At 43.1% G+C, this 14,658-nt stretch overlaps 1 protein-coding gene across 4 annotated transcripts in view; it reads right to left on the bottom strand.

The window, feature by feature from the left end:
- Nucleotides 1-14,658, bottom strand: part of CERK (ceramide kinase) — a 69,104-nt gene that overhangs the window by 32,201 nt on the left and 22,245 nt on the right. For 3 of the 4 annotated variants that reach the window (XR_014784473.1, XM_084810972.1, XM_084810973.1), the window contains exons 2-4: nucleotides 13,737-13,850; nucleotides 8,955-9,077; nucleotides 7,312-7,437 (exon numbers count right to left, since the gene is read on the bottom strand). Coding sequence is in view for 3 of the 4 variants with exons in the window: in XM_084810972.1 (XP_084667098.1) it covers nucleotides 7,312-7,437; nucleotides 8,955-9,077; nucleotides 13,737-13,850 (363 nt within the window). In the remaining variant the exon portion in view is untranslated. The remainder of the gene's footprint in view (nucleotides 1-7,311; nucleotides 7,438-8,954; nucleotides 9,078-13,736; nucleotides 13,851-14,658) is intronic. The other variant, XM_084810974.1, reaches the window with a different exon arrangement.

The following is a 14,658-nucleotide window of genomic DNA, read 5'->3' as shown; positions in this document are numbered from 1 at the left end:
GTGGAAAGAAGGCCAAGTAACAAAGGAAGAGTACAGGCAGGTAGCACAGAATTGCAGGGATGGCGTCAGGAAGGCTAAAGCTGAGAACGAGCTGAGGTTAGCGAGGGATGCTAAAAACAACAAAAAGGCTTTCTTCAGCTACGTGCATAGTAAAAGGCAGAGGAAAGAAATGGTGGTTCAGCTATTAAAAAAGTATGGCAAAACGATAACAGATGACAAAGAAAAGGCAGAGGTGCTCAATTCCTACTTTGGCTCAGTCTTCTTCAAAAAGAGGGTCTATGACCCCCCTGGCAAAGGCGAAGTACAGGCTGAAGGGGCAGGATTGCAGCTTGAGATCGACAGGCATATGGTCAAGGAACATCTCATTACTTTGAATGAGTTCAAATCTCCAGGGCCAGATGAACTGCATCCGAGAGTCATAAAGGAACTGGCAGAAGAACTCTCAGATCCGCTGTCTATTCTCTTTGAGAAATCATGGAGGACGGGGGAAGTGCCAGATGACTGGAGGAGGGCTAATGTTGTCCCTATCTTCGAAAAGGGTAAAAAAGAAGAACCTGGGAACTACAGACCAGTCAGTCTGACATCAATCCCTGGGAAAATTCTGGAGCAGGTGATAAAGCAATCCATCTGGAAGCACCTTGAAAACAATGCCGTGATTACTCGAAGCCGACATGGATTTGTCAAAAACAAGTCCTGCCAGACAAATCTGATCTCATTTTTTGATCAAGTCACCTCCCTTGTAGACCGTGGGAATGCTGTACACATGATATACCTCCACTTCAGCAAAGCTTTTGACAAAGTGCCCCATGATCTCCTGATGAGCAAACTACCTCAAAGTGGGCTAGATGAAACAACGATCCGGTGGATCCACAGTTGGCTACAGAATCGGACTCAAAGAGTGCTTATCAATGGGACCTTCTCAAACTGGGGAGAGGTAACGAGTGGGGTACCACGGGGCTCAGTCCTGGGCCCAGTGCTCTTCCACATTTGTATTAATGACTTGGAGGAGGAGGTGCAGGGAATGCTGATCACATCTGCAGATGACACAAAATTGGGCGGGATAGCTCATACTTTGGAAGACAGAAACAAAATTCAAAGTGATCTGGATAGACTGGAGCGCTGGGCAGAAAACAAGAGAATTACATTTAATAGGGATAAATGCCAAGTTGTGCACCTAGGAAAAGGAAACCAAATGCACAGTTACAAGATGGGGGATACGTGGCTCAACAACACTACAAGCAAGAAGGATCTTGGAATTGTTGTCGATTACAAACTGAATATGAGCCAACAATGTGATGTGGCTGCAAAAAAGGCAAATGCTCTTTTGGGCTGCAATCATAGAAGCATAGCTTCCAAATCCCGGGAAGTGCTAGTTCCCCTCTACTCAGCACTCGTTAGGCCTCATCTGGAGTACTGTGTCCAGTTCTGGGCACCACACTTTAAGAAGGATGCAGACAAACTGGAGAGGGTTCAGAGGAGGGCAACAAAGATGATTAGAGGACTGGAAACAAAGCCGTATGAAGAGAGACTGAAAGAACTGGGCCTGTTTAGCCTTGAGAAGAGAAGACTGAGGGGAGATATGATAGCGCTCTTCAAGTACTTGAAAGGTTGTCACAGAGAGGAAGGCCAGGCTCTCTTCTTGATCATCCCAGAGTGCAGGACACGGAATAATGGGCTCAAGTTACAGGAAGCCAGATTCCGGCTGAACATCAGGAAAAACCTCCTGACTGTCAGAGCACTGCGACAATGGAACCAATTCCCTAGGGAGGTGGTGGGCTCTCCCACAATGGAGGCGTTCAAGACGAGGCTGGACAGCCATCTGTCAGGGATGCTCTGACTTGGATTCCTGCATTGAGCGGGGGGCTGGACTGGATGGCCTTGTAGGCCCCTTCCAACCCTACTATTCTATGAGTCTATGATCCAACCCCCTGCTCAATGCAAGAATCCAAGTCAGAGCATCCCTGACAGATGGCTGTTCAGCCTTGTCTTGAAAGCCTCCAGTGTGGGAGAGCCCGCCACCTCCCTAGGTCATTGGTTCCAGGTTGGGAAAGGGTGCTGTACTATATCAGATCAAGCTGCAGTTCCACTCACTGTAACACATGTCGTCATCATATTAGGCCATTTAGATATGGCTCATTCATGAACTTTGGCAGCTAGAGCTACACCCACCTCCACTGGCAAACTGCACCCATAATGAAGCTTGCCACAACCATGATATGTCAGTTAATGCTACAGCTCTGGCATATATGAAAGAACCTGGGCTGTAGTCATTTTGGCAGCCTCCTGCCAGCCCCAGAGCCTCCAGCTTTTTTTGCTAGTCATAGAAGCTTTTTGCTAATCACAGCTGGCAGCTCATTTTCTTGGGACAAACCCATTGTTCCATATGGAAAAATAAACTCCTAGTACAGAAAAATAAGGAAGCTAATATTAAATAGTTGTATAAGATAAGCAAAACATAAAAAAGGAACAGCAGCTACTATATGGTAATCATTCTACTTAAAAGGTAAACAACCACCCTGCAATCCAAAATGCAGCTTCAGCTCAGAAAATATTTATTCAAATGCCAAATATGAGAAGAATCCCGGGAAAGCAGCAGCACTGCAAAGTGGCTGGAATTTTCACAGCTGCTTTCTAAAAACAAGCTATTTTATATATTAAAATAATTTGCTGGAATTCCTTCAGCAACTCACACCTGTCTAATCTCTTAGGAGCATTTCTCAGCACGGTGATGAGAACTGGAACTTAACCAAGAACCTAAATGTACATGTGCGACAGAGGGAGGGAGGGAGGGAGGGTGAAGTGCTGCTGAGCGGTGCTTCCTCACCACCGTGGTGTTTTGCATTCCAATGCTCTCCATTTTAGCTCAGATGTGTAGATGTGCAAGTGATCCAAATGGTCTGTACTGTGCTGTAGGTTGGAAGCACGTTTGGCCTGCACAGGTAAATGCAACTGAGATGTGCAATCTAAGCCACAGATGGGTGTGATGGCGTGCGCAGTTGCTGTTTCAGTGTCTCCATGGTGTTTAGGACTGGCAGCGCTGGGTTGTATTTTGGCACAACATTCCAGGCAGAAATCCAGAGGCTTGGTGTGCATGTCCAGCATGCTGCTGAATACTACTGACGAGGCTTTAAGTTACTACCAATAAAATGCCATCTCGGGCCAAACATGATTTAGCAACAATGAACTTAGTATAAAGGGTGGGAGAGGGATCTCCTTAAACTGACTTGCTTGAAAAGGCCTAAGGAGCTCCTTTATAATGTACTTATGTATGGAAAGAGGAAGCAGGACTTCAGGCAGCCCTGCTTGCCATTGGTCTTCCTACCCAAGATGCAGACTGAGTGGGAAAACTCAGCTGGTTGTTTCACTATTAAATATTCTGAACAGCTGGGTAGCCAGGAGCAGGGTCCTTCTAGCTGATAGGCAGCAATGAGGAATGGTCAAAAGTGGCTGTCACTCAGGAGAATATCTGCCTCTCTACATCAACAGTCAAATGCTATATACAATGTTAAGAGTGTTGAAGAATCTAATAAGCACTCTTTTCCTAAAATTATTGGCCATGGTTCAAAACTTGGGCACATGTAAGTGCACTGTAATCTGCTTAACCAGGGCAAGATCTACACCTTGTGTCGTATTGATATGATCCCATCATGGTGATGCTATATCCTTCTTGCACATTTATACCTTGTAGCACACATAATGACATCTGTTGAGGTATTTTGGATAATTTGGAATAAAAAGTGGTAAATAATGCTAGAAAAGTGGCATACAGAATGCATAATGTGCCCCAAGAGTTATCAGTGCACTTCAATACTGATAAAAAGTACTAGTGTAGAACTTGTTGTTGTTGTTTATTCCGTCAGTCGCCTCCGACTCTTCCTGACTTCGTGGACCAGCCCACGCCAGAGCTTCCTGTCGGCCGTCGCCACCCCCACCTCCCCCAAGGTCGAGTCCGTCACCTCCAGAATATCATACATCCACCTTGCCCTTGGTCAGCCCCTCTTCCTTTGCCTTCCACTTTCCCTAGCATCTTCTCCAGGGTATCCTGTCTTCTCATGATGTGGCCAAAGTACTTCAGGTTTGCCTTTAATATCATTCCCTCAAGTGAGCAGTCTGGCTTTATTTCCTGGAGTATGGACTGGTTTGATCTTCTTGCAGTCCAAGGCACTCTCAGAATTTTCCTCCAGCACCACAGTTCAAAAGCATCTATCTTCCTTCGCTCAGCCTTCCTTATGGTCCAGCTCTCGCAGCCATAGGTTACTTACTACAGGGAATACCATTGTTTAAACTATGCGGACCTTTGTCGTCAGTGTGATGTCTCTGCTCTTAACTATTTTATCAAGATTTGTCATTGCTCTCCTCCCAAGAAGTAAACGTCTTCTGATTTCCTGGCTGCAGTCAGCGACTGCAGTAATCTTTGCGCCTAGAAAGACAAAGTCTGTCACTGCCTCCACGTTTTCTCCCTCTATTTGCCAGTTATCAATCAAGCTGGTTGCCATAATCTTGGTTTTTTTGAGGTTTAACTGCAACCCAGCTTCTGCACTTTCTTCTTTCACCTTCGTCATAAGGTTCCTCAGCTCCTCCTCGCTTTCAGCCATCAAAGTGGTATCATCTGCATATCTGAGATTGTTAATGTTTCTTCCAGCGATTTTAACTCCAGCCTTGGCTTCATCAAGCCCAGCACGTCGCATGATGAGTTCTGCATGCAGGTTGAATAGGTAGGGTGAGAGTATACAACCCTGCTGTACTCCTTTCCCAATCTTAAACCGGTCCGTGGTCTGTTCTTACCGTTGCTACTTCGTCATTATACAGATTCCTCAGGAGGCAGGCAAGATGACTTGGTATCCCCATACCACCAAGAACTTACCACAATTTGTGATGATCCACACAGTCAAAGGCTTTAGAATAGTCAATAAAACAGAAATAGATGTTTTTCTGAAACTCCCTGGCTTTCTCCATTATCCAGCGGATATTGGCAATTTGGTCTCTAGTTCCTCTGCCTTTTCTAAACCCAGCTTGTACATCTGGCAATTCTCGTTGCATGAATTGCTGGAGTCTACCTTGCAAGATCTTGAGCATTACCTTACTGGCATGTGAAATAAGTGCCACTGTTCGATAGTTTGAACATTCTTTGGTGCTTCCCTTTTTTGGTATGGGGATACAAGTTGATTTTTTCCAATCTGTTGGCCATTCTTTTGTTTTCCAAATTTGCTGGCATATGGCATGCATCACCTTGACAGCATCATCTTGCAAGATTTTAAACAGTTCAGCTGGGATACCATCATCTCCTGCTGCCTTGTTATTAGCAATGCTTCTTAAGGCCCATTCAACCTCACTCTTCAGGATGTCTAGCTCTAGCTCACTGACCACACCGTCAAATCTATCCCCGATATATTATTATCCTTCCTATACAGGTCTTCCGTATATTCTTGCCACCTTTTCTTGATCTCTTCTGCTTCTGTTAGGTCCTTGCCATCTTTGTTTTTGATCATACCCATTTTTGCCTGGAATTTACCTCCGATGTTTCTAATTTTCTGGAAGAGGTCCCTTGTCCTTCCTATTCTATTATCTTCTTCCGCTTCCACGCATTGCTTGTTTAAAAATAATTCCTTATCTCTTCTGGCTAACCTCTGGAATTTTGCATTTAATTGGGCATATCTCCCCCTATCATTGTTGCCTTTTGCTTTCCTTCTTTCTTGGGCTGCTTCCAGTGTCTCAGCAGACAGTCATCTTGCCTTCTTGGTTTTCTTTTTCTTTGGGACCTTTTTTGTTGCCGCCTCCTGAACAATGTTGCGAACTTCTGTCCATAGTTCTTCTGGGACCCTATCTACTAAATCTAGTCCCTTAAATCTATTCTTCACCTCCACTGCATATTCATGAGGAATATTAGTGAGCTCATATCGAACTGATCTGTGGGTCTTCCCTATTCTCTTCAGTCTGATTCTAAATTGTGCAATAAGAAGTTCGTGATCTGAACTACAATCAGCTCCAGGTCTTGTTTTTACCAACCGCATAGATGTCCGCCACCTTTGGCTACAAAGGATGTAGTCAATCTGACTTCAGTGTTGACCGTCTGGTGAAGTCCATGTATAAAGTCGTCTCTTAGGTTGTTGGAAGAGAGTGTTTGTTATGCACAGTGAGTTGTCTTGGCAAAATTCTATCAGCCTATGTCCTGCTTCATTTTGTTCTCCCAGACCATGCTTGCCTGTAATTCCAGGTGTTGTTTGACTACCCACCTTAGCATTCCAGTCTCCTGTAATGAAAATAACATCTTTTTTTGGCGTACTATTCAGTAGGTGCTGCAGATCCTCATAGAACTGATCTACTTCTTCTGCATCTGTGGTTGGGGCGTATATTTGGATCACTGTGATGTTAAATGGCTTACCCTGAATTCGAATTGAGATAATTCTGTCATTTTTTGGATTGTATCCAAGCACTGCTTCTGTGGTCCTCTTGCCCACAGTAGTAGATCTGGTGGTCATTTGATGTGAAGTGGCCCATTCCAGTCCATTTCAGTTCACTGACACCCAAAATGTCTATATTTAATATCGTAAAGGAGATCGTTACCTTGTCGTGGAGCTGAAGCCTCAATGACGTCATGAGCTAAACCTCAATGACGTCATGAGCTAAACCATGAAGGGGCACCCAAGACAGGAAGGTCATGGCAGAGAGGTCAGACTAAATACGATGCCTGGGGAAGGAAACGGCAACCCACCCCAGTATTCTTGCCATGAAAACTAAATGGATCAGTGTAGAACTAGCCCATGTTTAATACTGCATTGGATTGTGGTCATCTTGTCTAATTAGGCCCATGATGTTCATGAGGTAGGGTGAGCCAAAGCATTTCTCCACGAAAACGAACACTTCAGGGTTCAATATATAGCAGGAATGGGCAACGTGTGGCCCTTCAAGGTGTTTTGGCCTACAACTCTCATCAGCCCTAACCAGCATAGCCAATAATGAGGGGAGTTGTAGGCCCAAACACCTGGAGATCCAAAAGTTGCCCACCCCAATACATCTGGAAATCACCTGCCATAATATCTACATAGAGCAGGGGTGGATAGAAGGTGGCGCTCCAGATGTTTGGGACTTCAACTCCAAAAAGCCCCTGCCAGCATGGCCAACAATCAGGAATGCTGGGAGTTGAAGTCCAAAACATCTGGAGATCTACTTTCTGCACACCCCTGCCACAGAGCAAAGAGCTATATTCAAGGCAGTTATTTCTGATGCTTTCACACAATAAAGCTGCTGTAAAGGAACTTGCTCTCTGTTATTTGGAGAGTTTTAAAAGCCAGATCAGTCCACGTAACTTACCTATAACATCAGTGGAGATAGAAGCCAGACTAAACAGTGGAGCTACTTTTTGTTCATATATCCTTTCTCCTTGTCGTTTTCCACCATATGGATTAATATATACAAGCAAGTGCTTTGGTCTAGAGACTGCCAAAATGAAAAAAGGGTAAACAATTTGGTTGAAGGTTTATAGGATTATTTGTTCTTCAGTTCCTCTCCATTTGTCAGAACTGTAACATTATCTTTAGAAACGACGTTCGTGAACCATTTTAAATAATGACTTAAATAGAATAAATACTGTCATTATTGGATGGATTCCACAAATTTTTAGTCAGTTTTGAATCACCTTGCTTTCCAGTGTAGGGCCAATTCCAACACTCTTTTCTCCTGTCTGAGGTTTTGAAAGGTATGTGGGGAATAAGTCCAGAAAATGGAGAAGAATGCATGTGGTTTGTTGGGTTTTTTTGTATTTCGCATGGTTATATAAGACTGAGTTATATTTATTTATGTTTATCCCATCTTTCAAGGCAGGCAGCATACATGTTCCTCAATGTCTCCCACATACGGATTTTATCCTCACAACAATCTTGTGAGTTACAGATGGGCTGAGGAGAAAGTAGCTGGCCTAAGATCACCCTTGACCCTTGTGGTAGAGCAGGGACTAGAACTCAGCTCTTCACAGTCCCGGTCCAAGACTCTATCCATTATACCACACTGACTCGCTTATAAATCATACACTTCACTGAAGCTGATCCACATCAAAAATTTCCTAGGATGCCTATCACAAAGGGGAGCTAGGAATAAAGAGTAAAGCATCCAAATAAATCCCTGAAATGTACCATTATCCTTTTTTTAAATAGTTACCAAATGCCCTAACTGCTGCTTGAAAAACCCTGAGCAGGCATGGTTTCCAAATTACTTAACTGAAAAATAGAAAGATTAAAAGTAGCTCTAAAAGAAGCTTAGCTTTCACGGTTTTATTTGATGCTGGTGAGATTCCTGGAGGAAGGGGGGAAATGAGCAGCATGTTTGATAGCAAGAGACTTCCCATGTAAGCATACAAAAACATACAGGAAACGGTCAAAGTATCAGTGTATGCAAGTGGGATTAATTTATTCCAGTAGTATCAATGTCTACTACTGAAATGAATTAGTGTCAAATATGCTAAAACTCTGAGACCTCTCTCCAGAAGAATTATGGAGTTAGAGGGGACCCTTAAGTCATCTAGTTCAACGCCCTTCTCAATGCACAAAACCCAGAGCTAAAGCACCTCTGGCTGTCCAGCCACTACTTGAAGACTGCTAGTGAGGGGGAGCCCACCACTCCTCGAGGTACTTGGCTCTATGGTTGAACTGCAATTCCTATCAGAATGTTTCTTCTAACGTTCAAGCAGAGTCTATCTTCCTGTTACTTAAGCCCACTAGTGTGCCTAGAGAATAGAAATATGAATGTTAAGAATTGTACTTCCCATGATGCGGAGGCTGGAGGATTGAAAATATACTCTCAAGTGTCCCAGCTAAATACATGTTGAGTACTGCAAAGCCAATGAATATTAAGTTCAACAGCTAACCTCACTCCCACCCACTTTTTTTTTTCCCTCTACTCAAGAATTTTAATCCTCATTTAAAGCAGCAGAGGAAATGGCTTCCTCATATAGAACTTACTCTGTAAATCAAGTAATTCTTTTAGTGCGCCTATCCAACGATTACAAAGTTGCTCATCAGTGCACCAGAATGTCACTTCACTGCACCGCCAGCGGTGATGTTGTGCCCTCTTCACATGGTACACTACAAAAAATATTATATACACATGACAGAATCAGAGTTGTATATAAAGAATTTTCAAGCACAATTACTGTGAAATTCGAAATGGCAAGTATTCGAAGAGCTCCACATACATGCCCTCTGTAAACCTTGCAACATTCTTAAATGTAGGTCAGTATTATGCTTCCTGTATTGCAGATTAAAGGCTGAAGCAAAGGCAGAGAGAGTGGCTTGCCTAAAGCCACCTAGTTGATTCATGGCAAGATTTGACTTCCTGGTTTATGGTGCAATCCTATGGCCACTGGACAGTGGCTAGATAGCCATAGGATCGGCCGGTTCCCAGAAAACCGCCTTCCTGCCCCCTCCCCCGCTGCCTTGTAGGCGGTGCGTATCGTCCCCATGCTCGTAAGAGTAGCGCGAAGTGGGGTAAAAGGGGGTGTTCCCAGGGATGGGGCGGGAGTGTGGAAGTGTCGGTACGAGACTTCCTATGTAACGTCTAGCCTCCCCACCCTGCGCTCAGATGTCCTGTGGATAGAAACCGCAAATGCAGGGAGGCTGGAGCGCGGAGGAGACGATCCCCTCTGTGCTCCTCCCACCCTGCATTCCATAGGCTCTGAGTTTCTTTCTTTTTTAATATATTTTTATTTGTTTTATCTTTATAAATGAAATAAACAATACCAACAATACCAACAACCTGATCAATACTACAATTTCCCAGCAATACAATATTCTTATGAGGACACAACAATAACAAAAAGGAAAAGGAAAAAAAGGAAAAGAAAAGAGGAAAAGAGGTAAAGAAGTAAAGAAAAAGAAAAGAAATTTCTTTCCCTTTCCCTCCCCCTCCCCTTTAAAGGATTAAATTTAAACTCCAATACCCCACCCCCAGCCTCTGATGCCATTCTATTTTAAAAACTGTATCTATAGCATTAACAATCTTACAGTTTAATAAACAACCTTACATTTCTATATCATATCATCAATCTTATATCAAAGAAACAGGCCTACAGTTCATTCCCAGTAGCCTATACTACTACTACTACTACTAAACAGTTAACAGAGCTTGTTTAAAGATTCCAGTTCATGGGGTTGTAACAGAAATCTCACGCATTTTTACATTCAGCCATGCCTCCGCCATTTCATGATTTAGAAACTTCTTCATCTGACCTTCAGACACAATGCAAAGTGTAGCAGGATATTTTAAGTAATAAAGTTCATTTGTTTTGCCATATTTTTCACTTTGATGAAATGCCATCTTTTATTCGCCACCTCTTTGATGTAATCTGGAAATAACATAACTTTATCTTGTTTCCAGGAAAGGCTTCCACCCTCTCTTGCCAAATGCAGGATATAGTTCTTTGTGGAGACTTTTGCAAATTGGACTATGATTGTATAGTCAGTCCCTTTAGCATTTGGCACACGAAATGCCTGCTCAATATCAAGTAAATAATCAGATGGGACAGGGAGTATCTCATGCAAAAGTTTATCCACAAAAATAGGCAATTTTGCTTCATTAGACAGATTTTTAATCCCAATAATACGTACATTGGATCTGCACATGAAGGCCTCCAGTTGGGAAATTCTGTCAGAGACATTCCTGAAAAATGCTTGTGTCGTAGTTTCATTCCCTGCCACTCCGTCTTCTAGCTCTTTAATTTTCATCTCCATTTTTTGCCAAGATGCATTAATTAGATCCACAGCTCCTTGCAATGCGGTGATGGAATTTTGGATTAAATCCAACCTTTTGGCTTGCTCCGTAAATTGCAAAGATAAAGTCTTTATCAGAGTAAATAATTCCCCTATATCTTCTGTTTTCGAAACGTTTGACACAGGAGGTACGGGGGGAGTTGGCGGTGATGCCAGCCCCTTTCTTCTCCTTGGTGTAGCCATGCTTCTCTTCAAATAGATCTTGCAGGTCCTCAGATGTTCTCAAATATTGTTAATATTTCTTAAATCATCCCTCAGAGGTTGTTGATATTTCTTAAAGCATGTATTACAATGGAACACGTCAGCCCTGTTTTCTCCTAATAAATGAGAGTTTCAGAACAGCTTTTTGTGATGGAAAAGCTCTGGGGAGATAATCCTGGAATCCAGCCCCCCCCCCATCTCGTGAGAAGTACTTTTCTCCAAGATGTTATCCAGATGCTGCCTTGCCCCCCCCCCTTTAATTCCAGGGGGGAGATGAAAAGGTTTTTCAACCTTTTAAAAAGCTGTTTGAGAAAGTTCCCACAGAGAGCCCGTGAGATACTACCAGGGCGACTTCCAACCGGAAGTTCTGCGGTCACCTCTGAGTTTCGAGGCATCTGCCTAACCCCATAGGATTGCTCCTTTAGAGTTCAGTGTTTCAGTTGCTACACTACAGTGGCTCTATGGCAGCTTTCCACCCTCCAGATGTGTTGGACTGCAATTCCCATAATCCCCAGCCATTGGCTATGCTGTCTGGGAATTATGGGAGTTGCAGTCCAACACATCTGGAGGGCACCTGCTTGGGGAAGGCTGCTCTATGTGGTACGGAGACCAAGGACATGGGGGACATCCAACATTAAAATGTTGTTTTATAAAGTTGACAGAGGGTCTTTGGGCTCCTTCACACAGAGTTTGTATTCTGCTACTGAGATTGCTCACTAATGAAAGTGTGCAGGTCCTTTTCATGACGTCTTCAGCCCCCAAGGCACATCCAGAGGTTTTTCCTTGTTATTCCATGTTAAAAAGATCTGGAGAAAATGAGGTATCAAAAGATCTCGGATTGTTAGGCTATTAAAACAGCCACTAGATGGCGCTGTTTCATTGAGTTCTATGGAACCTTGACAACTGAAGCTTCCCCTCTCAGCAATCACTTGGTCGCCGTCTTGGAGCCCGCTGTAAATGTGGAAAGGCTCCACAACAGGAAGACTGCGGGTTTTTACGTTAATGTAAAGGCGGCCTTTATAAACCTGGAAAGGAGTTCATACTTTCTAACTCTGGGAAGGGTTTCAAAATGAAGGACATTGAAAATTTCAGCTTCAGATGTCAGCAATTATTACAAAACATGTAGCTCATTTGTCAAATGGTTATTTCATACCACCCAGAATGTTTGTCTCATGTACCACTGTGGTAAAAGGTAAAACTTCTATTTGTTCATGAGATATTCAAGCTAATTAAAAGCTAGTGAAATATTTGCCCTTTTACCTTAGTCAGACAGGGCTTCTCAAATTTAAAATGTTACATTTTAAGTCAAATATTTATTTATTTCTCCTTCCTTCTGTTGCCAGGAAAACCACATCAAAAATAGTATTAACTAACATTTTTAAATGTACAGATAACAGAAAGGATGCCATAGCAATTTAATGGATCAAATATAAGTGAGGTTTATCAGTCCTCTTTGTCTTTGAAAAACACTTTTGGCATATAACCTATCAATGAACCTTGGCAAGTTTACAACGATGTCATCAATAGATTATATAGCATATATAAGCACATGCAAACACACTGTGTCCTGATATTACTTCAGGATACTTACTAATGCCCTGCAGTCAGAATAGTGGGTGTGGTGAGTTCAGACATCTGCCCTATGGGGCCAAAAGACAAGATACAGAATATCGGGGGCGGGGGGGGGGAATTACTGTTTTGTTCTCTTTAAAATACCGCTTTTAAAAAGTCCATTTTGTGCAAAGAGGGGCAGAAGAGGCAGGACTACCAGCAGTTCATGATGGCATAACTTCTGCAGTGGAATAATCTTTAAGGCTGAGGGAGAAGAGATGCTGTGGTAATCCCTCCACAGATGGGGCTGAATACAGGCAACCATTTCCATGTAGTAACTTAAGTGTGCATATAATGCCTTTGTAAGCAAGTCATCTATATTGCCCATATCACACTTCTGCACCTGATAAGAAATCCAGGAAAGCAGAAGTGGTAAGAGTCTCCTCAGCCCTTAGCAGAACAATGCAAACAACCAGCTTACCACGTTGTTATGTACATAACTGTGATATGAAGATCACTTGGTAAATAGCAGCCCACTTTCACCCACCCTCATAGGGTGGAAGAAGTTGCATCCAGATTCCATGTCTAGGCACTCTTTTGTTCCCACAACCCATCCATCTCACCCCCCGCCCCACCACACACACACACACACACAAGCACACCCAATCATCACAATTTTAAAATGGAAAGATATCCTACAGTTGACATGCAATGACACTATGATTTATTGTTACAGGAACAAGTTACAGTGAGCCTTGCACTTGCATGCATTCCCCCTACTGCTCTAGGGGGGTTGTGAGGAAGTCCAAAACTTTTGTTTCCTTTTTTGATAAACCACAGTTTAGTGTTACATCTAAACCCTAAACCATGGTTAATCTTAACTATGGTTTGTTGAAACAAACCAGGTTCATAACCCAAGTTTTGGATTGTTGCAATAACCCATAGTTAAGACCAACCACACTTTGTCCGAGCTCTAATGTAACAACAAGCTGTTAATCAAAAACAGAAGTGAATGCTTCTGATCTCCTCATGATCACACTGGAGGAAGAAAGGTAAGGGGGAAGCAGGGGAACTCACTGTGGAATGTTACTGTAACAATAAACCATAGCTTATGCAGCCACACAGTGTAAAGTTTACTTTGCACCACACTATACACATAGAATGATCACAACTTACTTAGAAGTAATTAAACAATTTTTTTAAATGATGGTGCTATTGTATTACCTGTGAATGCATGTGGCTTTGCCATTTTCTGCCATTTTCCAGTATTAGATTGTTTCTTATCCATTTCTGTTTCCTCAACAGCAATAATCTCAGAAGTGGGCACAGCACAACTCTCTGCAAAAACACATCACTGTTGTGAGAAAGATACACATAGTACAAAGGTCCTTTAACTTCTAACTCTGGAAGAAAACTTGTATAAATAAGACAGATTATTCAAGAAGCAGAGCTAAAGAAGGTTTGACCTTCTGAAATACATTAATTGAAAGGCCTGAGGTTTTATTGGAGGTAGACCCTCTCCTGTACCTTGTAAATTCAGAACTTTCTCTGCTGAGGGTTGAGAAAAAATACTTTTTAAAAAGAGGATTGATAAGTCATAATAATGAGGTTATTCACAGATGAACATGTGATGCTACCTGCTTTATACCACGGTAGACTATTGGTCCTTCCTGCCCAATATGATCTACTCCAGAGGTGGACAACATGTGGCCCTCCAGGTGTTTTTAGCCTACAACTTCCATCAGCCCTAGCCAGCATAGGTAATGGTGAGGGATGACCGGAGTTGTAGGCCAAAACATCTGAAAGGCCACATGTTCCCCACCCCTGATCTACTCAGAATGTGCAGCGGGTTTCTAGGGCCTCCAGGAGGTGTCTGTTCCCAGCCCTTCAACCCAAAGTGCCATGTCCCCACTAGAGGAATAGAGGAATGCTCCTCAGAGGAAGAACTAGGGCACATTATGTCAGCCACTGGCACCAGACCAGGAGGAACCTGGACCTTTGGGGGAGATGGCTGCAGGTCCTTCCCTGTCAGGGGGAGGGAATTCTGACTCTGAAGCAGAGGCTGAGCAACCCCTTGGCCCCCAGGAGCATCGTCGCCTCAAGCAACAGGCCAGGAGGGCTCCTGTGAGAAGGAGTGCTCACTTAT

This window comes from Heloderma suspectum, chromosome 7, assembly GCF_057233095.1.
Source record: "Heloderma suspectum isolate Gila_16-S chromosome 7, 16-S_ref, whole genome shotgun sequence".
Classification (NCBI taxonomy): domain Eukaryota; kingdom Metazoa; phylum Chordata; class Lepidosauria; order Squamata; family Helodermatidae; genus Heloderma; species Heloderma suspectum.
Note: the sequence above shows the minus strand (reverse complement) of the source record. Positions and strands in the feature narration are given on the sequence as shown.